Source organism: Lissotriton helveticus, chromosome 3_2 (genome assembly GCF_964261635.1).
Source record: "Lissotriton helveticus chromosome 3_2, aLisHel1.1, whole genome shotgun sequence".
NCBI classification, from domain to species: domain Eukaryota; kingdom Metazoa; phylum Chordata; class Amphibia; order Caudata; family Salamandridae; genus Lissotriton; species Lissotriton helveticus.
Genome location: NC_136062.1, coordinates 293,715,614 through 293,743,579, shown reverse-complemented (window position 1 = coordinate 293,743,579; position 27,966 = coordinate 293,715,614). Strand labels below are relative to the sequence as shown.

Here is a 27,966-nt window from a genome sequence, read left to right as displayed (position 1 = left end):
AGTATTTAGGCATCTGAGATGTAGGGAGGATTCCGTATTAAGGAATTGGTAAATACAGATTCCTTAATACTGATTCCTTATGGCCTTGCATTTAAGGAATCGATAATACTGATTCCTTAAATGCAATGTAGGTAGCACTTAAAACAGTGCACCTCAGCCTTAAGGAATCGCTATTTACCACCAACTCCAAGTTGGTGGTAAATAGCGATTTCCTTTCAAAAAGCACTTTTTTGCTTTTTGAAATGTCCACATCAATGCTCTTAGGGCATGCATGTGTGCCACATGTGCACACATGCACATTTCAGGGGTGCAACAGGGTAGACACCCTGGCACCCTAGAAATACCTCCCGGTAGTACCGATTCGGTAATACCGAATCGGTAATGCAGAATGTGTTCACATTCATTCCTATGGGCCTCCACGCCCATAGGAATTAATGGGTAGGTATTACCGATTCGGTAATAACGAATATTAAGAATTCGGTATCTTTTACCAAATTCTTACCTACATCTGAAATACCGATTCCTAAATACCGAATCGGTAAAATTCGGTTTTTAGGAATCAGTATTTCCAAGTTGCCTACATCTAGCCCATACAGCATTATCAAGCTAGACCTAAAAAAAAAATTGTTCTGTCTTACTTGCCTAATGATCAACTCTTTCTACCACAGGTGACCTGAAAAATATGTTTTGATACGTGGGTTGTCAGATGCGAACCCAGCTTTCACCAAACATGAAGAGGCTAGGGTTTTCCCACGTTTCCTTGAAATTCCCACACCATCTTTTAAATGAGGGTTGTATTCTGGGTTTTGAAAATAATGGTAGTTCTTCAGCACAAACCCACAAATTCATGTTCGAGGCATGTGGGCTGCTAAATTCATATCTTTTGCATTAGATCGCCGCCTAGTGTTGGGTCCGGATGATCGCACATTGTTGTCCTGGAAGAGTCTTCGAAGTATCCTGAGATAGGTGGCTCCTCCCCTGGACTACAGTGCGCATGGGCATCGGCTCCATCCCCAGATTGTTTTTTTCCGCCATTGGGTTCGGATGCGGTCTCGACGTCTCTGTCGGAACCGAGAAAAACTAGCTTTTTACGGGCCAAAAGGCCTTATATTCCTTGCGTCGGTATTGTTTGCGCACGGTCTCGAGTTCTTCCGTCTCTTTGAGTCGGAATCAGCGGAGTCGTTTCGCTCTTCGGACATCGAGGCCTTCTCATCGCAACACGACTGCAACTTTTCAGCATGGAGCGGAGTCCGTTTAAAAACTGTCCGCTTTGTGGGTCCAAATACCCACATATCGACGTGCACCCGGTCTGTAACAAATGCCTTTCACCAGACCATAACGAAGACAACTGCAAGGCCTGCGCCAGATTCAGGTCAAAGAAGACACTCAAGCTTCGGCGCGCGGTGCGCCTTGAGGCCAGACAAGCGGCCCCGGATCCAGAAAACATCTTCGGCGACCAAGAAGAGGAGGACCAGAGCCATCATCTTCAAATCTCCCCGCCCGAGACGGAAGTCGAGGCAGATCCGGTAGACGACGACGGAGTCGTGGGTCAAGGCCTTGAATACGTCGACGAGGTAGGGGACGTCGAAGAGGTTTATGGGGCCGCGGAAGATAGCTCAGGGGATGAGCTATGCCCCGAAGGTTACGAGGATCAGACTCGGGTCACGGGATCGCCAGTCGGCCTTACCCACGACCCCGTACCGCAAGCCACGGCCCCGCCTTCAGGCCCGGCCACGGACATACTTGCTGCGCACACCGTATCGAAACCGAAACTGAAACCTACGGTATCGACTACACCTAAAATGGCCGACCCTAAATCGAAACCGAAACTTATGGATTCGAGCGTCCCTAAGATGGCGGCCGTCCCACCAAAAACACCTAAACCCGCTGCTTCATCGACTCCGTCGGCCACCGGTCCACAGAGGTCGAAGAAATCTGTCGATTTCTCAGTGTCGAAATCGGCGCCAGAGGAGGTTTCCTCTAAAAAGGGAGTTCGGCACGGGTCGACCGCTGCGACGCCGTCAAAGCCCGCCAAAGCCAGCGACATGGCTCCAGTTCCGACTGGGACTTCGTTAGTCGGACGCGTGGTGGAGACAGAGCCGGCGAAATCACACGGATCAAAAGCTGGAACACCTACGCATCGGTCCAAGGACTCTGGGTAGGCGGCTGCGGCATCATCGTCCAAGACTCAGAAGGGCCAACAGGACGTCGGATCCGAGGGCAATGTCAAGAACTCCTCGTCGGCGCCAAAGGCCGCTGTAAGTGACGCGTCCCTCATCGCCTCTTCACTACAGAGAATCAGGGAGAAGGCCTCTGCTACGTCGGCTCCGATGCCGTCGCCACAGAAGCCGATGGACATTCCGGCAAAGCCTGCGAGTAAACTTCTCTTCCTTCTGCCGCCAAAAGAGGCGCCGAAGGCCTTTTCAACAAAATCGACGCCAAAGAAGTCGGATTCTTCAACGTCAGGAGCACTTTCAGGTCGACTACTCGACTCAGAAGAGGATTCTGAGCGTTTTATCGACGCAGACACGGGCAAATTGACCCTTTACAAGAGGAGGATCACTTCACAGCCAGTGGACTCCTATGTTATCCCCCTGAAGAAGAAAAGGCTTACTCAGGACGCTTCAACACTGATGGAACCTGTCCAGCCTCCTCCTAGAAGGAGCCCAACTCCTTCCCCAGAACACTCTGAGGGTGAGGGATATGGTGAAGATGACCAATACACTTTCCCCATCAATGAACCCGATGCACAGCAAGGTTCATATGATGACATGGGTGACCAAGGCACCCAAACTGTGGGGCAAGACCCACAGCCTTTCAGTGCACGTGCATCCCCAACAGAAGATTATGCAGGTTTTCATGCACTCATTGAAAGGGCAGCTGCTAATCATGATGTGGACATGCATGCTGACCCAGTAGAAGAAGACTTTCTATTTGACACTTTTTCAGTCTCTGAAAGGACAGTAAAGACACTGCCTATGCTCAAAGGGGTCCTCAAGCATGCTGCGGACATCTTTAAAGAACCTACCAGGGCGAGGGTGGTCAATCCACGTATCGAAAAGAAGTACAGACCAGCACCTGCAGACCCTGCATACATTCGGGGACAGTTGCCGCTTGACTCCCTTGTGGTCGCAAATGCCCGCAAAAGGGCCAACTCCCAAACAACGGGTGAAGCTCCTCCCCCGGATAAGGAGTCAAAAGTGCTAGAGGCAGGGGGCAAAAGGGTAGCTGCGCAGGCTGCCAATTTCTGGCGTATTGCAAATACACAGGCACTCTTGGCACGTTATGATAGGGCGCATTACGACACCCTTGAGCAAGTTTTACAACACCTTCCTCCGCAGTTTCAAGAGGGTACCAAACTGCTTATAGAAGAGGGCAAACTAATCTCCAATGCAGCCATAAAGTGTGCACTTGATGCAGCAGACACAGCAGCTAGGGCTATTAACACTAGCGTCATGCTGAGACGACAGGCGTGGCTCCGCATATCGGGGTTTAAACCGGACATTCAAACAACCATACTCAATCAGCCCGTCAATCCTGATAGACTGTTTGGTCCTGATGTTGACACCACCCTGGAAAAGATTAAAAAAGACAACGAAACTGCTAAGTCTATGGGGGCCCTACAATCACAACAGTTCCGTGGCAACAATTTTCGTCGCTCAGGTGCACGTGGAGCCACCAGAGGACAGATGGGTCAACAATCACAATTCTCTAGAGGTGGAGCACAATCCTCGTACCCCAAGCAGAACAAAGGGGGTTACCGAGGAAACAGCACCAGAGGACGTGGCAGAGGAAACAACAACTCCCGCTCCTCTGCCCCAAACAAACAGTGACTCTCTGTCACTGCCCCCCGACCATTTAACGCCTGTCGGGGGGAGACTACAGCAGTTCCTGCCCGTCTGGAGAAACATCACCACAGACAGGTGGGTGCTACAACTTGTCCAGTACGGTTATTGTCTAGAGTTAAAGTCCACTCCACCCAACATTCCACCAAGGCAACGGCCTATGTCCGCAGAGCCTTTGCACTTATTGCAGCAGGAAGTAGTGGCGATGCTGCAAAAAGGCGCAATCGAGCTCGTGCCGGTGGAGGAGGAGGGCACAGGGGTGTACTCCCTGTACTTCCTTATTCCAAAGAAGGACGGATCTCTCAGACCCATTCTAGACCTGCGTCCCCTCAACCTGTATATACTCTCGGAACATTTCCATATGCTTACATTGCAACAAATTCTTCCCTTGTTAAACCAAGGGGACTTCTTAGCAACCTTAGACCTCAAGGATGCTTATTTCCACATTCCACTACACCCGTCCCACAGAAAATACCTCCGGTTCACTATCCAAGGCAAGCATTATCAGTTCAAGGTCCTACCCTTCGGGGTGACCACAGCCCCAAGAGTGTTTACCAAGTGTCTGGCGACAGTAGCGGCGCACCTCAGGAGGCAGAACATCCATGTCTACCCCTACCTAGACGACTGGCTCGTTCAAGCCAAGTCGGAACAACAGTGCGCCGCGGACATGTCGACTACCATTCACCTCCTTCACGATCTGGGCTTCTCGTTGAACTACCCAAAGTCGCATCTTCAGCCGGCGCATGTCCGGCAATTTCTAGGTGCGACAATCAATACCCTGACGGCCATGGCTCAGCCAAACCAAGTCAGGATAGACAGCATGCAGGCGCTTATCCAAAAGTTCAGACCACAACACTCGCTTCCAGCGAGAGTGTTCATGCAGTTGATTGGCATGATGGCCTCCTGCATCTTCATAGTCCCTCACGCTCGTCTACATATGCGTCCGCTCCAGGAGTGCCTAGCACATCAGTGGACACAGGCTCAGGGACAATTGACAGACCTAGTGTTGGTTACCAGTCGGGCATACGACTCTCTGCATTGGTGGACTCCACACAACCTTTGCAAGGGCCGATTGTTCCAAGACCCAGTGCCACAGATTATCCTGACAACGGACGCATCTCTCCAGGGATGGGGAGCTCATCTGCTCACTTACACGGTGCAGGGACTATGGTCGACGCAGCAACAGAAGATGCACATCAATTATCTGGAACTGATGGCAATCTTCATGGCGCTCAAGTCCTTCATTGTACATCTGTGCAACAAGGTGGTGTTAGTCCGGACGGACAACATGACCGCGATGTACTACATTCAAAAGCAGGGGGGCACCCACTCGCCACAGCTGTCTCATCTGGCTCAGAGCATGTGGAAGTGGGCCATTAAGAGGAACATTCTCCTAATGGCAGAACACCTCCCGGGCAAGGACAATCAGATGGCGGATCTGCTCAGCAGATACAGCCATCAAATGCACGAGTGGGAGCTACACCCATCTGTACTCCACCCGTACTTCCAGCAGTGGGGTCATCCGGAGATAGACCTGTTTGCCACGAACGAAAACGCAAAATGCCAACACTTTGCCGCCAGGTTCCCTCACCCACAGTCGCAGGGGAATGCGATATGGATGAACTGGTCAGGCAGATTTGCGTACGCTTTTCCGCCAGCCCCTCTGATACCGCTGGTGGCAAGGAAGCTGAGGCAGCACTCAATGACTCTCATCCTAGTTGCTCCAACGTGGGCGCGCCAAGCATGGTACACCACGTTCCTCGAACTCTCGGTGGTACCGCATCAAAAGCTGCGCCTCACGCCCAGGCTTTTGACGCAGAACCATGGAGACATTCAGCATCCAGATCCGCAACAGCTCAACCTGGCGATCTGGCTCCTGAAGTCCTAGAGTTTGGCTACCTTCACCTACCTCCAGAATGCATGGACATCATCAAGGAGGCAAGAAAGCCAACTACCAGGGCATGCTATGCTGCAAAATGGAAGCATTTCGTCATTTACTGTACAGCCAATAACATCAACCCGCTAGATGCATCTATCCCTAACATCATTTGCTATCTGTTACATCTTTACAAGTGCAACCTGGCGTACACTTCCATTCGGATACATCTATCCGCCATAGCAGCTTATCTTCAGAATAGGCAGCATCTCTCTGTCTTCAGGGTGCCTGCCATTAAAGCTTTTCTTGAAGGCCTAAAACGAGTCATTCCCCCAAGAACACCGCCAGCTCCGGTGTGGAACCTCAATGTGGTCCTCACCAGACTAATGGGACCACCTTTTGAGCCACTACACTCGTGTGAACTGCAGTTCCTAACGTGGAAAGTAGCTTTCCTAATTGCTATTACATCACTGAGGCGTGTTAGTGAGCTGCAAGCGCTCACAATCCAAGAGCCATTCATTCAGATTCATCCAAATAGGGTAGTACTACGTACTAACCCCAAATTCCTTCCCAAGGTGCTGTCACAGTTTCATCTCAACCAAACTATTGACTTGCCGGCATTCTTCCAAAACCCACAAACGGTGGCGGAAAGAATGCTTCATACTTTGGATGTCAGAAGGGCGTTGATGTACTACATTGACAGGACACAACACTTTAGGAAAACAAAACAGCTTTTTGTTGCCTTCTCGCCACAGCACAAGGGCAACCCTATTTCCAAAGCAGGAATAGCCAGGTGGATTGTTAAGTGCATCCAAATATGTTATCAAAAGGCAAAACGTACCTTGACAATACCCCCAAGAGCACACTCCACGCGCAAATTGGGGGCATCTATGGCTTTCCTGGGGAACATTCCCTTAGAAGACATTTGCAGAGCAGCCACGTGGGTTACACCACATACCTTTACAAAACACTACTGTGTTGATGTACATTCCCAGCAGCAGGCAGCTGTAGGACAGGCTGTTCTCAAAACACTTTTTCAGGTTTCTGCAGCTGGCACAGGCAACCGCCGCTAATGGAGGGACTGCTATTTATTCTATGCAAAAGATATGAATTTAGCAGCCCACATGCCTCGAACTGAATATGCTACTTACCAGTATGCATCTGTTCTTGGCATGTAGGGCTGCTAACATTCATATCGATTAATTTGCTTCCTCACACTTGAGGTTTTGTTTTTCTATTCACAATATCAGATCTCCAAGTACCAGAATGCAAAGTTATTTTCACCGATACATGGATATGTTTCATCTCGCCTCCACATGGAGAATTTGTTTATTCATTTTATTAAAGTCATTTATAAAGCGCACTGCCACCCTACGAGTAGCCTGGTGCTGTATTGCGCATCTATAAGTATGTGGTGCCATAGAGATGTAACCATAGCCCGCAGGTAAATGGCTAGTATAGTGTGTTGTTTTAGTCATAACTCTAATCTTTTGGGATTGCATAAAAACATATTCAACTCTTTCTTTTGTGTTATCATACTTTAGGTTAAAAAAGGATAGTGTAGAGCTGTATTGACTTTGGTCGGTTCTTGCGGCCTTGCCGGGTCATTGGCAAACGTTTCTCACAGACTTCAAATGGGTTACCTGCCTTGAAATACCTCCTTAACTTCCAAAATTGTTCACATCAGTTGAATTAAATGGTACTGCTGGTCACAAACACCTGACTGCAGGCATCTGGTAAATACCCCCTTTGTGGTTGTCTTAGCATGAGTTTCTCCTTTTTAGAGAAAATAACAGTGTCTCCTTCGTTGTTTCGTATGCACCTATTTGTGTACAGAGGGTTGTGGGTCCCAGTCCTTTTTAGGTCTCGCCCTGGAATTAGCATCCAAAGGATGCGTCCAGGGTTGGAGACGTATAGTTAGCTGTCTCGAGGGAAGGACGGACGAGAAGGTGCACGAGTTTGTCCAGGCTGGATTGGTGTGCGCGACCTCGCACGTTCTGTCCTGCGCCGCCCTCCCATACTCCCAGCCTACCGCGCATGCATGCATGCACACACACACACACAGACACAGACACAGACACAGACACAGACACAGACACAGACACAGACACAGACACAGACACACACAGACACACACACACACAGACACACACACACACACAGACACAGACACAGACACACACACACAGACACACACACACACACACACACACACACACACACACACACACACACACACACACACACACACACACACCCCCCCCCCCACACCCCCCCCCCCCCCACCCACCCAGACAGACAGGCAACCCCCTCCTCCCCCACAGTCACACACGCATACACACAGACTCCAAGACACACGCACGCTCACACACAGGCCGCCGCCGCGCGCGCGCCCACACATGCCCCCCTCCCGCCCTCGCAGGCCAGCCACAAAGCGAAGCCCCACTCACCGGCAGCAGGACTCTTCCTCCATTCTTCGGCACCGGGGCGCAGGGTAGGCTCCTGCCTGCTCCGGTGCTGCAACCAATCGCGGCTCTTCCGGCTCTTCCGTGGGAGGCGGGGTAGGCTCCCGCCCTCCTACTTCCTGTTTCCTGTTGTCGCGCCGGCCTGCCTGACTTCCTGCTCGCAGGCCGGCAAAGTGACGGCGGTGATTTGCGTTATTTATATTTTTAGTTAGTTATGCATTTATATATAGCGCAGACTTTACCCGAAGGCGCTATTTATTTATTTATGTATTTACAGTAGGTGAGCAAAGTGTTGTGCACGGATGTTGCTGGTTGCCCACCATGTTTTGAAGAATATCACCCGGGATAATAAAATAATGTTATCTAACTTGTAGACTACTAATTCTGACTTGATATTTTTGAGATCTAAAGCCATATCATATCGTCTATTCGTTAGTCCATACACTGTGTGGTAATCTAAAAGTTATTTGCAGTCTCTTAGATCCAGCCCGACTTTGGCAGTGTAGACCATCTCTATTTGCAGGAGGCTGGGCTATGTGCAGACGTAGTATGTACGGGTCATCATGCCCTGGAGGTAGATTTCCAGTCCCTGGAGTGACGGTGTACTCATATCGGGTTGGTGTAATGGAGACACTATTGGATGTGATTGCAGTACAATCCATGCCTTCACCATTAATGGCACTGCCGGCTTATGTAGCAGAGATTCCAGTGATTATTTGTAAACTGACGAATATGCATTACTGCTCGCAAAGAGACCACTAGCTTTACGACAGGACAAGGGAACTGCTCCTAAAGAACAAGACTGGGTGAAAAATCTATTTCAATGAAACCTCCGATCTAAATAACATGACACATTCCGCTGCCTCCAGACCTTGAAGTATCCGGATCCCATTGACTGCATATAATTCCAGTATATGACATTTCCTGTAACTGTAGTTGACTGTTACCTTGGATTTTTTTCAACTGTATAATACAATAAAAATATCAATATGCAGAGGGTCTTGTCCAACCATTATGTATTTAACAATTTTATTCAGTTTCAAAAGCTGCTATTTACAATAGTTCAATTTCACTTTTCATTAAAAACAATCTTACTGCGGCTAATACAGATCATGCGTACTCTGCATAATTTTAAGAGGTGTGCCAGCGTAAAGTACTCGAACAACAATGACGTCTGTCTTATAAATGTCACAAAAAAATGTTAATATTTCACTTCTGTTCTTGGAGTTTCGTGAAAATACAACACATATTGCATTACAAATGCTATAGGTGTCACATTTGTGAAAGTTAAAACTATTGGCATTGTAAATGACAAAGCTATTACTTTAGCTATTTTCACAACCAACACATAAATAAAAAAAATGTAATTTACAATACCAATGGCTCAAACTTTCCTAATGCGAGACCTATTGCATTGCAAATGCTTGTTAATGCAGGGAGTTAGGAGGAAGGTCCGGTCAAGGATATGGACAATTGAGTTCACTGTAAGTGTCATTTTTCAAACTAATTCTATCCTGATTTTAACCACTTTCATTTATTGTGCTCTCTTTAAGCCTTCATGACCTTGGCTATCATTTTGCTACACGTATTTTGGGGAATTGTTTTCTTTGATGCTTGTGAGAGGAAGAATTGGTGGGCAATACTGTTGGTCATCGTCAGCCATCTACTCGTATCTGGTTTGGTGAGTTTTCCAGCTTGAAGTTTATTTCTGTATATCTTATGTAGTTTTTGCTACCATGCCAGCAAATTGTGTTATGCACCTTACTGTATTTAAAAAATATATATATATTTTATTGGGATTTTGTAGTACCACGCAATTGCCCGACATATACCATCATGAGACAAGATACTGACAAGTTACCAAATAGGACAATATCATTGGGTACATTGTGTATACATAAAAATGAACGCAAAAACAAAACTGTACGCAGACATTCCCACCCCACCCCCACTGACAAGCATACATGATTACTGATGTGCATCTTAAAGAGAGGAACCCAGTGTCCTAAATCATGGCCCAAAACTCTTGTGAAAAATTCTTTCAGGGGGTTTGCAAAGGAAGAGGAGGAAGGTCTATGCCCCGGTATGTGGCCCATCTCAAGCACCTTACTCTGTTTTGATTTTCAAGATACTTAAGCAGTGCCTGTTTTTTAAAACTTTTTAAAACTTTATTTATTGTTTTCAATATGAACTGTCCCGTGGAGATAGTTGATGTGACAAACTTAACAAAGTGATCTTGATAAATGTTGCACATATTATAGAGAGATAATCCACATTAATACGCTCATGTTCATCACAATAGTGTAATCACAAGTTGTGGGGAATGCAGCAAAATAACATCAGTCAGTGGTGGCCTCGTCAGATGTTCTAGCCATGTCCACTAGTCTATGAGTCTGGGGTAGCAACTATTGTCTAGTTGGGGATCAAGAGTCTGCAAGCCACGACAGAGGCTTGAGAAGCATGGCATTGGTGTCTGTCGAATTACTAGGAAAGAATGATCCCTAAACCATTTCAAAATTTTAGGAATTGGGGTCCTTTCCTAGCATATTACAACCCCTTCACTTGACCAGTAAGAGAGCCAGGACCATACACCATCTCACAAGGGGAGACCCATGCTATAATATTGATATCCGAGAGCTGGGGCGAACTGTATGTTGTGTCAAGATCAACAAACTTATCATATTTGTAAGCACTACACCCTAGGACACCATCTAGCCCAGTCAATACTATAGGCACTGAAGTTAGGCCAACATTTGTTTAGTTTAATTGGCATGTAATAAAGGCATTGGATAAACTTGAACTGCAATAGTCTGTGCCTGATGTTTAGAAGAACAAACTGTATTTGTACTTAGCAGTTAGCCCGCTGCTCAAATGACAGTGTCTGACCCAAAACAACCTACCAAGAACGTGTTTTGCCTCGAGAATCAGACATTGCAAGTATTTCCTTATAAGTTCACGAAAGTATGTGCTCTTAATTTAGAGTCTCAGTCATCAAGGTTAACTCCTAAAGATTCCTCTGGCTACTACGGGAGCGGTGCTTTCAGTGTACTACTAATCTTGTAATATGGGAAGATATTCAAAGGTCTTGCCACACTATTCTTTTTTTTTTTTTTATTGATTTTACACAAAAATCAGCCAGTGATTAGAACATGATACAGTAACATAGTGGTACATGGCATAAGTAAATACATTTGCAATCAATATAGAAGAATACACATTGATGGTGCTGAAACACTATAAGGATCCTTGCGAGTCAATGCATACCAGTCTAAAATCGGTAACTGAATCTCCAATTGCAAACAAGTACGGATAATTTTAAGTTTTTGTTCCTATACCAGGTGTCTAGTAAAACATACCGTGATTAATCAAATCTATCCGGGCTGAATACAATTATAACTACGTAACTAAAACGTTCCTACCCCACCCTCCCTTTTACGCATGCCTGGCAATAAGTATTTATAGTAGCATTGTCACATTTTCATATCTGAATTAGTGTGCGTCTCGGTTCCAAAATCTGACCCAGGCACATTGTGCAGTCCTACTAATTATACAAAGTACCAACTCATGGACAATGTAGGGAGCCCATGTGTTACATATCCGTGGTCCAAGCCCCCCATCTATAATAACAGTACACCCTAGTAGGATAATATATCTTTTGCAGCTTATTCCTCCAGCATTGTATTCCAGCTCAATGAGATAGGTGTTTTCCTTAGGCCTCTATATTCCTCTCTTTTTAGTTCAGCCCCCTCAGCCCTTCCCCATTGAACCACTTCCGCATGCCAGTCCTGTATGGACGGGGCTCTAGCGGCTTTCCATCTTGTGGTTATGGCTCTTTTAGCTAGAAGGAGCGCAAGATTGGCAAATCGAGAGGCGGGATCTTGCCACACTCTTCTTGCCCCTCCTAAAGTGCTACAGATTTTTAAATGCATCGTCTACAAAGAAATCCGCTAGCCAGGTCTAACTGTACTCCGTGTCCAATCCATGCTGGGTCGACTGGCTGCGAGCAACAAGGCTTTTTCAAAGGATATGGTGGCACTGCCTCCTTTTCATGCCAATGTGAGGTCGCTCTACAAAGAGCCATGAATCTAAAAATGTGTATTTTGCAGTCCTGTGTGAAATATAGTTCAAAATCGGGTGCGTAAAAACCTCCAGTCTCTTAATGTAAGGCAAGTACACTACAACTTATCCTCGGTTGTTTACCCACCCATGCTAATTTTAACATAAGTGGTTAAAGTGGATTGAAGAGTACCCAAGTTGAAGCGAATGGTACATTAAGACACACGCATAGCAACCGAGGAAGAACCACCATTTTCATAATTGCCGGTTGGCCACCCAGAGCTAGCGGGTGTCTGATCAAGCTGTCTACACATTCTGATAGTTGACGCAGTGCCATCCCATCATTGTCCCGGATTTTCTCTTCCACCATACTATGCACCCTGATGCCTAAATAAGGCAGCAACGCCTGGAGTGAACTCCAAAGTGCACTCTGCTGTGACTTCAGTCAATGAGAAAATCAGTAATTTACCCCAAATTATACTCATGCCAGACAGGTCAACAAAGCCCAAAATCTTGCCTAGAATGCGGGACAGGAACTCTGATATACAATAATATATCATTCATATATAATGAAATAGACATAAGTCTCTCATCAAATTGAATGTTCCTATGCAAATGGTGTTGCCATATTGTACATGCAACTGATTCAGTGACCAAAGCAAACAGCGATTCAAGCACCTTTTCTTTGACGCACTGATGTAAAGAAAGTGCAAAAGTTCTATAAGGTTGATCGGTATGGAAGCACTTGATTATGGTTCCAATTAATTTCTCACTAAAAATGTGAATTGCCGCATTCCTTGGAGGAGAAGAGATTAATTCTATGTAGCCTAGCTAGTACGTGGAGATTTGAGAAAAGTAATACATTCCTAAAAGTAGTCTGCAGCAACTTCCATCCTAAGCTCGCATGTCTCAGATCCCCTAAATGGCATACCCACTAGATTTAGTTTATATTCTGACAACAATTTTATGAAACCCCTTATATAATTCTATATTTGTATATTCATTTTCCTTTACTTGCTTCCATAATTCTCAGATATCTTTTTGGAAAATCTATTAATCTTCAATAACGGTTCACTTAAAAAAGTAAGATTAGAAAAGGTTTTTGTCTCCTCGCAATTGACAGCAAGGTAATTTCAAACTGCTGGAAATCATTGTCTCATCACAAAAACATTCCTATTGATATTTGAAGGAGTGAAGATTGTTGTGTGATCTCCAGGCCAATTGTTTTTATATTAAAAGATATAGGGCTAGATGTAGGTAATTGTAAATTACTGATTGGAAAATACCGAATTTTACCGATTCGGTATTTTCGAATCGGTAATTGCTATGTAGATAATAATTCGGTAAAAAATACCGAATCAGTAAGATTTGGTATTTACCGATTCGGTATTTGCCATTCATTCAATTATTGACAATTCTTGTCAATTACCGAATCGGTAAATACTGATTCAGTAAAATTGGGAAAAAGTCAAGGGTGGCAGGGTGTCACTTTGACACCCTGCTGCACCCCTGATTAGTGCTTGTGTGCACATGTGGCACATGTCTGTCACATGGCACAGGTGTAAATGCACATATTTGCATTTACATAGGAATTCGTTATTTACCATCAACTAATAGTTGGTGGTAAATAACGAATCCGTAAAGCCCAGAAGCACTGTTTACAGTGCTTCCTACACCTCATTTACCGATTCGGTAAATACCGAATCGGTAAATGATGATTCGGTAAGTGATGATTCGGTAAATACCGATTCGTTATTTACCGAATCGGTAAAAAAGCCTCGTACATAGGAAAAGTCTATTACCGGTCGGTAACGGCTGAATTCGGCCTTTACCGACCGGTAATAGCCTACCTACATCTAGCCTATAGTTGTTTTATTTTTAGAACCAACAGGTATCAAAATATACTTTTCTCGATATGGGTACTCTCATGTAATTACTTTGCAAAGAGGCAATAAACTTTATAAACACAATAGGTACAATGGTTGCAGTAGGCAACACAATTCTAAACACAATTTAACATTGAGCTCAATGGATTTTTCTACATAAATGCAGCTGATTACTTTATCGATTGCTTTTGTAACTCCAGGTCTGGATCCTAGATTCAGTCCTGGGGTCTAAGCTGAAAACAATTTAGTAAAAACGTTTTAGTTATTGCAAAGATTTTTAAAGAACATAAAGGTATTTTATAAGTTGACACAGAAACTTTTCAGTGAAAAACCAGCAATGTTATCCAATGGAAGGAAATTCAAAGCACAGGTAAAGTAGGTTCTCGTTACTTTTGTAATCCAGTACTGGACTCCTAGGTTCAGCACTGGGGTCTCTACTTAAGACAGGTCAGTAATTACGTTTTAGTAGTTGGTACGATTTTTAAGGAATATTTGTAATTTTCAAAAGTAGACACTTAGAAGAAATTTCACAGAAAAACAGTCAATGGTTTCCTATGAACGGAATTTACAAATTTAGATTGCTAGTAACCAAAGTTGTGATTACTTTTCGGTTCAGTACTGGCCTATAATATACAGCACAGGCTGCTCTCCTGATTACAGGTGAGTTCTTCGGATTTCGATATTCGGCTGATTTTAGATGAATATTTTAACATTTCAAAAATTCACACAAGAAATTTCACAGAAAAACAGTCAATGGTTTCCTATGGCAGAAAGTTAGATTACTAGCAAACACGGTTGTGATTACTTTTGCGGTTCAGTACTGGGCTATAAGGTACAGTACTGGCTTCTCTCCTGGTCACAGGTGAGTAGTTCGAAATTTGTTATTCGGCTGATTTTAGATGAATATTTTAAAGTTTCAAAACTTCACACTTAAAAGCTTTTTCGAGTCAAACCAGTCAATGTTATCCTATGGCAGGAAAGTGAGTCATCGGTTTTCAGGTGAGTACTCGACTGGTGAAGTTAAGGTTCTGGGCATAGACTCTGGGGTCTACCAGGGGCAGGTAGGTTCAGTTGGTTCACCCTCAGCGGCACAGGGGCGGCCGGGAGCAGAGGTAGTTAGGCCCAATGTTATCCAATGCGAGGCAGGGGGACTTCGGTTGGTGGCTGCTGGCTAGCAGGCCACGCGGCTGTGGGGGCTGGGATCCTGGTCACTTGTTCAGGGCAAATGGGGAAGTAGGATAGGGTACAGGTTGCACTGCCAGGGGCACTCGGGCGGCTGGGTGCAGAGTGCTTTTGAGCCGTCGGGCGCCCAATGTTATTCAATGAGGATCTTGAAAAGGGAACAAAGGCTGCAGGGTCGGGGACGGAGGATCTTCTGGAGCGACCAACACTTCGAGGGGTAAGTTGGGATCTTGGAGGATAGGTAAGCACCCAGTAGTTGGGCACAGTGGGGCGCCGGGTGCCGGGGTGTCTTTTGAGGTCGGGAAATCTTACCCCCTGCTGGTCACGGTCGGAGGGGTCCTTTGTCCTGAGGCTGCAGGAGTCGTCGGGATCATCGAGGAGGGTCCTTAGCCACTGGATTCCAAGTCAGAATTGCCGAGGGGACGTCCTCAGGTTCTTGATTCACCCCGGCACAGGCCAGGCTTAGCGGGTGCAGAGTATGCAGGGTTTGCAGTTCCGGGCTGATGCCAGGGCTTGTTACTTGCTTTGAGCAGTACCACTGCTCGTGGGAGACCCAGGTAGACAGAGTCACAAGGCAGTCAGGTCCTCTGGGGTTTTCGAGGTTACTGACCACTGGAGATGCAGAGGTTTAACAGGAGCAGGTTTAAGGGTCGACAGGCAGGTAGGGCTGGGGCCAAATCAGTGGGTGTCTTCCTCTTTTTAGCAGCTGCACGGCAGGTCTTCGTGTTCCTTGATCTTCTATCTTGTTTCGTAATCTGGATCTTTGGAAAAAGGTTCAGGGTGCCCCTAAATACTACATTAAGGGGTGTTACAGGTAGGGCAAGGGCAGGGACCAATGGGTCCCTGTCCTGGGGTGGGTATACCTCTTAGCCTGCTCCTCTCCTGTGGGAGGGGGGCCGGAGCCTAACTGTGATTGGGCAGGGCTCCCCATCTTCAAGATGGCCGGAGCCTGGGGTCATGCATCACTTTGCCTCTCCCACCTGAGGGGTGGAGTTGGCACAGGCTGGCACACCCCCCTTTCTGATGTAGGTTTTCTGCCAGTCTTCCCAAGAAAAGTGGGGGTCAGAACTGGTGGGGGCCAGTTGCTGAGTACAGCAAGTGGTCTGGAGAAGCTCACAAAGGCGTAATGCCTTTGAAGCTTCCGCTGCCCATCCTGGGGGAGGAGGCTTGGCACCTCGTCCCAGGATGTGCGTTGTTGCAGGCACAGGAGAGCGGGGAGCTCTCCAACCAGGGGCCAGCAACATGTCTGCTGTGTGGCAGCCTAGGAAGCCTCTCAGACAAGACGTGGATTGTAGGTTAGGTTTCAGGGGGCATCTCTAAGATGCCCTCTGTAGTGCATTTTACATTAAATCCCACACTGGCATCAGTGTGGGTTTAATGCGCTGAGAAGTTTGATATCAAACTTGTCAGTTTTCATTGTAGCCAATATGGTGCAGTGGAGTTCGTAATGACAACCTCCCAGCACCATATACTCTTAATGGCATCACTGCACTTACAGTGCCCAGGAATGGCTCTGGGTACTGTAGGGGCACAGGGCTCATACACCTGTGCCCACACCACTGGCATAGGGCGCCCAGCTAGTGGGGTGGCTGATGTATGCCAGGGCAATGGGTTTGTGGGCATGGCACACAGGGATGTGTGCCATGTCGACTCTTTGCTTAGTTCTGCACCTAGACACTCAGCCTGCAAAGGCAGTGTGTGGGTGTGAAGTTACAGGGCCCCTAAGGGTGGCGCAATAAGTGCTGCAGCCCTTAGGGGTCTTCTCTGGTCACAATGTACCTAGGGTACCATTTACTAGGGGCTGACATGTGGCCAGAGATGCCATTTGGGTTTAGGCTTTAGTATAGTTTTTAGGGAAGGAACACAGGCCCTGGGTACCTGATTGGCAGGGACCATGGGCACACAGAGGAAAAGTGCATCAGGTATCGGGCAAAAAGTGGGGGGGGGTACTGCAACAGGAACTCACTTTCTCACAGTGTGTGCACAACATTATGAAGGTCCCAGCTTTCCTCTTTTTCCACATAGACAAGATGTATTCTATGGAATCGGTGGACACAAGGTACCCTGCTCATCTAGTCTAAGGTTTTTGTTTTTTGTGTTCTGGTAGTTGTAGTCCTGAGTTTATAGTGGGATGAACAGGATGTGAATTACTAGAATGCAAAGAAGTCACCCATGGAACCCGGAATAGCCAGTTCTCTACAAAATTCTCAGTCAGCCTACTCTTTCCTGACCCCATTCAGATCAGGTAGTAGCATCAGATCAGCACCAGGGGAGATTTCTAAATTAGTACGAGAATATGAAGAAAAATCTTGGTTTGCTTGCAAATAGAGATCCTGACCAACACTTAGCTACTTTTCTTGGCACCCCCTCCTCTTTACCAGTAAGAGCCATAACATAATCACTCCATCTGTCCATGTTCACTTATGTTATTAGGTCTCACCTACACAGTACTTGTACTATGCTGCAGGACGTAATGTTTACTATTCAGTGGGCTGACAACCTGCCCCCAGCTTACCATTGGTTGTTTTTGTTGTCCTTCTAATTTGCAGTGGTTCCATAGGCCTGCCTTCCTTTCTTGTTTTATCCCTACCTGGAACCTAGACCAAGTTCACGTTCTTCCTCATCTTTTTGCAATGCACAACTGCGTTTTCCATAAGCGTTTTGGTATTCCTGGATATGCAATGTGCTTTCCTCATTTTAAAACTGCCATTCGCCTTCTCCTTATTTTGCTTTCAACCTATATACCATATCTGGTGAATGCTTACTGTTGGACCCGGGGCTACCGGTCCACCTAGGGTAGCCTGGCAGAAGCGGTAAGGTCTAACTCTTAGGCTGTCTGAGGTACTTGCGCCACACTCTCACAGTAATCCAGAGTACGACCACCCAAAAAATGACACTACACCGTGTTTATAAAAAGTAAGAAAAGCTTTATCTTTCCTTCAGATTTTTCTTAGTTGCATCTGTATTAACATGTCATCTTTATATAAATTTCACCATTAGCATTCCTGTCTCCTATTTCAGTTACAGCAAAAGCTCCAGTCACACTAGTGAATCCTACTTATTCACAGCACCAGCAGAAGTTTAAAATTGTTCCGTCATTGAAACATTAGGAGCAAAAACAGGAGATCAAAAGACAAAACAGCAGAATGTCCCTTAGTTTATGTCAAGCATTTGGTTATAACAACTGACTATCAAAGCAGCACCTAAAAATGCAGTAGATTACGTTAATTCATCAGTGCAAAGTATCCATGCAAAAGGTTTTCAGTTAGCACAGTTAGAGCATTCTTTTACTTTAGAAGAACAAAAGCACTCCTGTTTTAATCCCAGTAAGAGTACACATTAATCGTGGAAGAAGGGCTTGACGCCTAGAAATTATTTGGTCATGCTCCGTTCCTTCGAATAACCCCAATTTCAATGGAAAGAAAATAAAACACTTTACATTTGGCCAGCATCTGCCATTGGAGTCATGCGACTTTTTCCCCCTCCCTTTACCTCAGCTAATCCTTGCTCCCTCCAACCGGGAAACCTCAGCACACTGTTTGAACACTGGCCGAGAGTAGGGGTTAAGTTCCTCAGTCACCAGTCACTGGAGCAAACCCCCGATGGTTAAATCGTCACCTGATACAAGGCGCTCCCACGCAGCAACTTCCCTTCCTAGATCGGCACAATATGCTCCGCTCTCTCTCAGAAGTGAAGCAACATGCCGTAAACTCTGGTGCGTCTCTGCCTCGGTTCCTCCCTCAAGGCAAGACGCACCGCCTCACGGCCCGCCCCGCTCCTCCTCCTTCCGTCAGGGCAGGATGCTACTCCGGTCTCCGTGTCTTGGCAACCACCTCAAGGACGCCGCGCACACCCTGTCAGTGCCGGCCCTTTCCACAGTTTCGATAATGCGGACGTCTCTTTTCCTGCAGCCCTGGCCTCTCCTCAGACCCCTTCTTGAACCCTGGGGTGCTAGACCCTGGATCGCCGCCGGCGCTTATCTTGCCGGACTTGCGCTCCCATCTCAGGAAATCTGACGGAATAGTGATGAGATCACCTCCCAGGCGGGGTAATCCAGGTCAGTTTGGCTACACCGACTAACGGGCTCAGGCGGGTCACAGCAGGGCAACGAGGAAACAGATAGTGCTGGGCGTAGGGAGATGTCTAACCCAAGGGAGTTTTTCCAGGGCTACAGCCCCATTCGGAAGGCAGCCCCACTCACCCTCACCAGTCGGTTTAGGTTTCTTTCAGCCTTCCACCCGGACTTCCACTCAAGGAACTGATAAACTCAGGTGAATTGTGGCTACAAGTGCCAAAGTCTTCGTGAGGTCAGGTCAATGGGCTTGGGGTAGCATCACAGGAAGGGGTAGCAGCCTCTGAAGGCAGTCAAGCCCCCTCTCTTCACAGTGCCAACCTCCTCCTCCACAGCCTGGACTCCCGCAAGATTCTCTCTCCTCTGCTTCCACTCCACACGACACAAAATGGCTGCCCAACATTCCACCTTATATAGGCTGTCCCTAGAGTGTCCAGAGAGGTCCAGAAGGTTCTGGAAGCCCACATAGTGTCCTATGGCCTTAGACCCTGAGGTAACCTGTCAGGTGGCAGTTGTAAGCCACCATTTTTGGGTCTCTTGGATTCAGTCAGAAAGGCACCTAGGCCTCAGGAAAATAATCCTTAAGGAAAAAAATGACACCCAGCCCTGCAAAGGCAACACAAAAAGTTCCAGTGGACATAAAAAAAAGTAAAGGCTAGGAGGCAGAAAGTGAACAAAAATAAATAAATAACAGGAGGGACCACCCAAAGGGCTGACCGGTCTAACACTTACTTATTTACACATACAACTGTACTACACTACTCTACTCGACACCACCCCAGTCTGTCGCTCCACTCTACTCTGCTCTCTGTTACTCCACCCACTCCATACCAACCCACTCAATGCCACTCTACGCCACTGTACTCTACTCCATTGTACTCCATGCCACCATACACCGCTATATGCCATTCCACTCTATTTATTTATTTATTCAGAGTTTTATATAGCGCGAACAAGATCTTTACAGATATCAGAGCGCTTAACAGAAACAGGGGGGAGGGCAAAAGGGGGGTGACGCAACATAATAGTGGGTAAAGTATAATATTCAATAGCATGATCGGATAGCAGTCATGGGCTGATAAAATACCAATAAACAATCAGGTAAACGATAATATAAGACGGTGCGGAGTCTTTGATCCAAATACAATAGAGATCAAGAGAGCTTAGGCTATAGGGATGGCTTATACCAATTTCTAAGAGTTACAAAAAAACAAGGGGTAGGGATATCAAGTTTCAACAAGCTGACGTGTACAATATAGTAATAGGTAGTGAGAGAGTAGCATAATAGGATCGCAATCAAGTGAGAATATGATATCATTAGACATTAGACAATCAGATAGCCAATGATACAAAAGCGGTGCAAAGTCTCAGAACAACAACAATAAAGTTCAGGTGAACTTAGCCATAAGGATGGCTTTCACCTCTTTCTTGAAGAAGGCAGTGGAGGAGATAAGCCTGGTTTCAGGAGGGAGTGCATTCCAGATCCTGGGTGCCATTCCTGAGAAGGAGCGTTTGTAAGTTTTTTCCTTCCGGAATCTGCGAGGTTTCAAGAGTAGATTCTTTGTACTTCTATTGGATCTCGCACCTCCTGATATAGTCACCTTTTGAGTGAGGTAGTTGGGTGCCTTGTGGTGTACGGCCGAGTGTGTCGTAACCGCAATTTTCAGCTGTATTCTGGCTTCAAAGGGCAGCCATTTCAGGGACAAGTCAGGGGATATATGAGAGTGTTTTCTTGAGCCAGTAATGAGTCTCGCGGCAGCGTTCAAGGAGGCTCTTAAGGGTGCAGTTGATGCTAGAGGGAGTCCGCTGAGGGCCACAATTCCATAGTCTATGCGGGGGATGACTAGGGCTTGTACAGCAGTTTGGAAATCTTTGACTGGGAGGAAGGGTTTAAGTTTCCTCAATGTGTTGATTTGGAAATGAGCTCCTTTCGTTGCTTTGCTAATGTGCTGTTGCATGTTGAGCTTTGCATCAAGTGTGATGCCTAAGGATTTCGCAGAATCCACGATGGTGGGTCGGACATTGAGTGCTGTTAGGTGATTGAGCCAGATTTGGGTGGTGGTAATTTTCGCAGGGGGTGAAATCAGAAGGAACTCAGTTTTCAGAGCATTTAGTTTGAGGTGATTGTCGGCCAACCACGATTGGGTGTTTCTAAGTGTGTAGTTCAGGAGTTTGATATCATCCGGGGATTGTACCTTGAGGTAGAGTTGAGTGTCATCGGCATACATATGGAAGTGTACATTGGATGCTTGGAGCAAAGTGGCAAGTGGTTCCATGATGAGGTTGAACAGTGTGGGTGAAAGGGAGGATCCTTGTGGAACGCCTAGGTCTACTGGCATAGGCGAGGACAGCACATTGTTGATCTTGAACATCTGAGACCAGTTATGTAGGAAGGAAGAGAACCATTTGAGAACAGTCCTGGATAAACCCATTCTAGTGTTTAGCAGCTCCAGTAGGTTCTCATGTTTGACCGTGTCAAATGCTGATGAGAGGTCGAGAAGGATGAGGAGGCATGAATCATTGCGATCAAGAATTTGGAGGGCGTCATCAATTATGTGTGTCATGGCCGTTTCCGTGCTATGTTTCGCTCGGAAACCTGATTGATGAGGGTTGAGGAGGTCAAACTGGTCAATGTGTTTTGTTAGTTGGAGTTGTACACATTTTTCCAGCAGTTTGGCCAAGGTGGGGATATTGGTGATGGGGCGGTAATTGTTTAGGTCAGACGGGTCAGCTGTAGGTTTCTTGAGTATGGGCGTGACTTGCCCACCTTGAGGGAGTCAGGGATGAGACCTTGTTGAAGGGAGCTGTTAATGATTTTGGTCCAGAGTGGAAGGAGCATGGGGGTGAAGTCTTTTACAGCATTAGCAGGTAGGGGGTCTGTGAGGGGGTTAGAGGGCTTCAAGGTGCCGAGCAGTTTGTGTATTGCTTCTTCGGAGTAGATGTCGAAGGTCGTCCATGATGCGCTATTTTTAGGCTGAGTGTTAGACATTCTGATGTGGCTAGGGTTTCGACTTACATCATTGAGGAGGTCAATTCTTATGTTGTCGGTCTTTAGCTTGAAGAAATTAGAAAAGTCTTAACTATGTGGGATATCGCTTGTTGTGTTATTTGATTGTAAGGGTTGCGGCTTTGTTTGAGTTTTGACTAGTTCGAACAGTTTTCTTGGTCGGTTTTTCGCTTGATCCAGCTGGAGGCTAAAAAAGTCAGATTTCGCACGCTTGATTTTTCTAAAGTAGGCATTTCTCTTGTTCTTGAGCGTTTTGCGATGCAGTGATGAGGGGTCAGCTCTCAAAGTGCGCTCTGCCAATCGCATAGCACGCCTGTCTTCATTGAGTCTGCTGTCATACCAAGGGTTCGAATTCTTGGTGGAGACTCTCTTTAGTTGTAGTGGGGCGGCTTCGTTGATTATTGAGTTCATAGAGTCGAGGTAGAGGTCAGTCAGTGATTGAACATCCGAGGCACCAGCAGGGGGAAGGAGGAGACTGTAGGTGTGGGGAGGTAGGGAGTTCGGGTTAAGATTCTTCATGTCCCTTTTCCAGATCTTGGATTTGGTGGGTTGAGCCGGGGTAGGTTTGACTTTTTCATTGATAAAGAAGGGGATGATGTGATGGTCTGACCAATCACAAGGTTGGATTGCCTCCAGTTGGGTAGAGTCCTCTTTGGCGATGATGAGATCGAGTATCGAGCCTTTATCGTGTGTTGGGCTGTTGCATATTTGGGTGAGGTCAAGCGCATTAAGGAAAGTTTTGAGACTGTTCACCACTGCATCTTTCTGGTCGTTCCAGTGGAGATTAAAGTCACCCAGGTAGATTTGAGTGATCTGCCGACCAGCGTTGGATGTGATCGTGTCCATGAGTTGTTGGGTGAAGATGAGGTTGTCCCCAGGTGGGTGATAGATGAGATGTAAGGCACATACTGGTTTGCCCTCGCTGAGGATATCGAGGCTGAAGAGTTCACAGGAAGTGAGGGAGGGGGCGGTGACTTTAGTAACGGAGAGATTGCTCCTAAAAATGCATGCGATTCCCCCGCCCGTCCTGCCGGTCCTGTAGAGTCTGAGGATGTGGTAATTATCTATACCAGTAATTATCTATACCAATAATCTATACCATGCCACTCTACTCTATACCTCTCCACTACACTCCACCTCAAGCCACTGTACTCCACTCCGCTGTGCCATTCTACTGTATGCTATTGTAATCTACTCTTCCATTCTACTCTACGCCACTCCCGCCTTTCTAGTCTACCCCACCCCACTCTGTTGTACACCACTCTATCCTGCCCGACTCTGCACAATGCCACTTTATTCTACACTACCCTATGCCACTCTACCCATTGCCACTCTACCCTTTGCCATCCTACTCTACGCCCCTCAACACTGTGCCACTGCATTCTACACCACTCCACTCCACTCTTCTCTTTGCCACTCCACTCTATGCCACTCCACGCTATGCCACACCACTATAGTCCAGGCCACTCTATGCTTCTCCACTCTGCGCTGCTCGACACTACTCCACTTCACTCTTTCACACTCTGCTGTACTTTACTCTACGCCCCTTTACTCTATGCCACTCCTCGCACCACTCCACTCTACGTCACTCCACTCAACACCAATGTGCACCACTAACTTTTAGCCAAGCTGCGGTACCACATGCCTAAAAGACAGTGGCAAAGTCATCAGTTTTCACTTAGGCAAGATGTATTTGCATTTCCAATGCTTTTTGTCTGTTGTAAATAAAAATGAAATAATAAAGGTTTTAAAAACCGGGTTCATGTTCACAAGGAAATGTTTTACTAATCATCTCGGCCGTAGAATCTGTGATGGTTGATTCAGCACACCTTAGTTGATGACAGAACATGAATTCCGAGGTTATGGAAACAAATTGAATCCGAGTGTCTGTGACGTGACACTGGGCATCTATTCTTGGAGGGTCCTCTTTTGTGTTAGTGATCTAGCACGATCTGAAGGTGTCTTAGCAGAATTCCAGTCATTTCTTGATAGGTGTGCGTCACTCTGGTGCTGTGGATTCAGTGGTTGAGCCAGACCGCCATGTTGATGTGACTGCTAGTAATTATTGGCTAGTGGCTCTGCATTCTTATTGATTGTACCTTCCATTTATTTTCTATGTTGACACTGAAAATGAGCTAGGTCATCATAGTTTCATGGTGCATGTTTATAGTACTAATAATCTTTATATACCTTGCAGACATTCCTGAACCCGAGGTACGAAAGCAGTCTTTTGCCAATCTACGTTGTTGTGTTCCTCGTCGGAGTTTGGGCCTTCTTCGCAGCGGGAGGCTCCTTCCGGAATTTGAAAATGTGCCTGTTGTGCAGAGATAAGGAATTCCTTCTGGCCAATCACCGGCCCAGATAACCCCAGGACCTCTGAACTCTACAGTGAAGGAACGTTCATCCTGCACTGCACACCTATGTCTTTAAAGTTTTTGTGTGGTAGGCATAAGCTGGGCTCCTGCCTACAGCACATACGGGTAAATCTACCACCTTCATCATTATAAGAGGACCTTGTCAAGCTTCTCACTTTTGCTTCGCACCTGGGCTGTCTGTAGTAGAACACTTATTTGGACACACTAGAAGCATTACATACTTTGAACCTAAGATCACTACAGTGTTCGAGCAGTGGTTCTGAGCACCTCACAGGTAACAGTAGCACTTGCACCTTTTAATAGCTGCATATACATATTCTAAGGCGGTGTCAGCATTCCCTGGTGTTATGAAGGTGCTAACAGTGACCTGAGAGAACCATATCACACTGATGAAGGCTAGGCATGGGAGTCGTATGTCCAACCACTGTGCTTTGGGAGGTTTCGTTTCTCAGAAAAGTAGTTTATCAACATGATCTTCTCCTCCTCTTCATGCCAGACTAGTGTTGCAGTTGTCAGACTTCTGAAGATTGCTCTGTCGCATGGCTTGCGCACCTCACATCTGTGCAAACCCACAGCAGAAGGAATAGATTTGCGCCCTCTTCTTGCCGCAGCATGACTGGTCAGTAGATACGTTGAGGATGACGGCTCTTGCTCGAACACAATACGTTTTACTTTTAAATGCAATAAGTAAAGTGCTGCAGATAATCTGTGGTATCTCAACCAAAGTGAAGTATTTACCAGAGCTAGTTCAAATTCATTGGCAGTTTTCAGTATGTAAATCAGTGTCGTTTTGTGATGCTTAGTAACTTTTTAATAGATGCAGCAATAAACAAATGTATTTGTAACAATAGAATGTTCGCTACAGAGTCTATTGTCATGGCTCTCGGTCTGTGCAAAAAAGTCAGTAAAGCAAACAAAAATGTAATATCGCTGAAGAAATTTAAGAGCTTACTTTTACAGTCACTGACTCATGGACAAGGCGCTATGTTAAGATGTACCAGGAAGTAAGCATTCTTACTGTGTGGTGTGTTCCATCAGTGCAAATAGCTTCTCTTTTACATTAATCCACAAGTATGCTTCGTACTGTACAGTACTATATGTTGTTACCACTTCTTCGTTATTGGGCCTTTCATTTGGAAACTTAGCAAGTGCCTGATGCATGCTTGCCTAAATCATTTGTGACTTGTTTACATTTATGGACATTGCTGTTTTCCATGGAATACTTTAACGAGGTCTTGTGATCTTCGGGTAACAGGCACACCTACTATTTAGAATCATTGGAAATTATGTGGCAGCTTTTTCTTCCTGGGGCAATGATATGATGCCTACTTGCCTTATCAGACCCCTGCTTTTTTTGCACTTGCTCCTAAGATGGTGGACTCCAATTTTCCTCTCCAGTACTGATTACCAGTGCTATTGGTTCTCATTATTCAGCTTAGCTTCCCAGGTCCCTGGTCCCCACGGTGCAATACTGAATATCCAATGTTTTACTGAGGAGGAAGAGGCAGATTGCTACAAAGGCTCGATTAAATCTAAGTGCCAGTCGGTGCCATGTGGCACTTTATTTTTGTAGTCATGGCTTGATTTCGTTTTGTTATCTTTTTTATCTGATGATCAAACACTTTTAATAAAACTGTAAGCGCAAAGGAAAGTGCAATATTTTCTTCAAGCGACCCTGAAATGGGCAGATGGAGGACATGCGAGGTGTGACTGGCCGTCCATGTCGCCTAAGAGCAATATCAGCAGTGCATAGAAATGATCGATTGCCTCACCGCCTCACAAGGAAGTTTCTTCTTCGAGAGCTCGCATTCTGCCATTCCTTCATGTCAACCTTAAAAACATTAGCGAAGTCACATTTTCAGGCCTTCTAAGGATTTTTGGCGGGTTTAGTTTTTGAAGATGTTTTGGGATAGAACAGGACAATCTATTGCTTTTACACGATGAAGAAAACTGATACATTATTTGGCAGCCTGGTGAGCAGAGCCAGGCTCCATCTTCCAAACGTGTGATTCTGGTATTAACCAACATTTTCTATGAAGGCTTATCAGTTAAAGTATGACAAATATGCATGATGAAGGAATATATATTTGTGTTGATGATGTCTGATGCCGCATTCCTTCATGTAGTCCACTCTTGCAAGACACATGTTTGTAACGGTGGAAAACCTCCCCCTTGTACATCTGCAAATGCATTAGTCTTGTGATGTAATATTTAAAGTTGAACTCACATTACTTTACTTCAGGATCCTTTCTCCCACTTCACCTTGGAGATGCTGTTACTTGTTGCAATAATTTTCTTATACCCAGGGCATTTTTGTAGCATTATTATGGAGACGTTATGCTTGAACTTGTTTGTCAGATGCAATTTATTTGATAAAGCATGCTTTATGAAGGTGGCTGGGCCAAGAAAACTAAAATCATATATGAAGTATTTAAAAATATTAATCCGGTAACTGGACAGTGACTAAAGCTGCTAAAGGTGCTTTCTGCTTAACATGTAAAACAGGAAGGACGTTTTTTGTATGAATTGCCACTACTATGTTTTTCAGTACATTGCTGGATTGAGGTTTACTTTGTAGCTGATCTTCAAAACAAAGACATCCATCATTTTTTAAGTGCAATAAAATTGAGTTGGGAACAAAATGTTTTGAGTAGTCTGTCTTTATTTCAGGGTAGTTAATTATAACTTCTCTTCCCCCGTGCCCTAAAAACAGCTTAAATGCTAAAGAGCCCATGACACAGCTTTCAGATTAAAATTAAAACACTACTAAAATAAATGTGTCCTTCAAAACAGAGGGTCAGCTTTTTTTAACAACCCTTTTTTTTCAGAAACACAGTAAACAACCAAAATTAGCAAAACAACTTAATACATCCATAAGCAGTCAATATTCATTATTGGTGGTGTTGATTGAAATATATATATATATGTATATAATCCTACCCTCCTCACACACTCTTCCCCGTGTCTGAAGAACACTGAATTTGATTGTAGAACTTTGTTGCTACATGGTACGTTAAAACACAAGTGATAGCTGTATTCCCCTCACTCATGATCTCTAGCCGCCCCAAAATAGTTTTAAACCCGATGTGTTTGTGGGCATGCCGAAGGTCTCCAAGCTCACAGCCTTCTGCTTTTCCATTCTCATATGACTCATGAAAATCCTCTGGCTGATTCCTTCGGCAACCCAGAGAGTGGTGCTACA

General features: G+C 45.7%; 1 protein-coding gene across 2 annotated transcripts in view; it reads left to right on the top strand.

The window, feature by feature from the left end:
- APH1B (aph-1B gamma-secretase subunit) overlaps positions 1–27,406 on the top strand; it is a 75,928-nt gene extending 48,522 nt beyond the window's left edge. For both annotated transcript variants that reach the window (XM_078685270.1, XM_078685271.1), the window contains 2 exons: positions 9,740–9,867; positions 24,587–27,406. In XM_078685270.1, the coding sequence (XP_078541396.1) occupies positions 9,740–9,867; positions 24,587–24,754 (296 nt within the window). In that variant the 3' untranslated portion in view covers positions 24,755–27,406. The remainder of the gene's footprint in view (positions 1–9,739; positions 9,868–24,586) is intronic.
- The last annotated feature ends 560 nt before the right edge of the window (positions 27,407–27,966 follow it).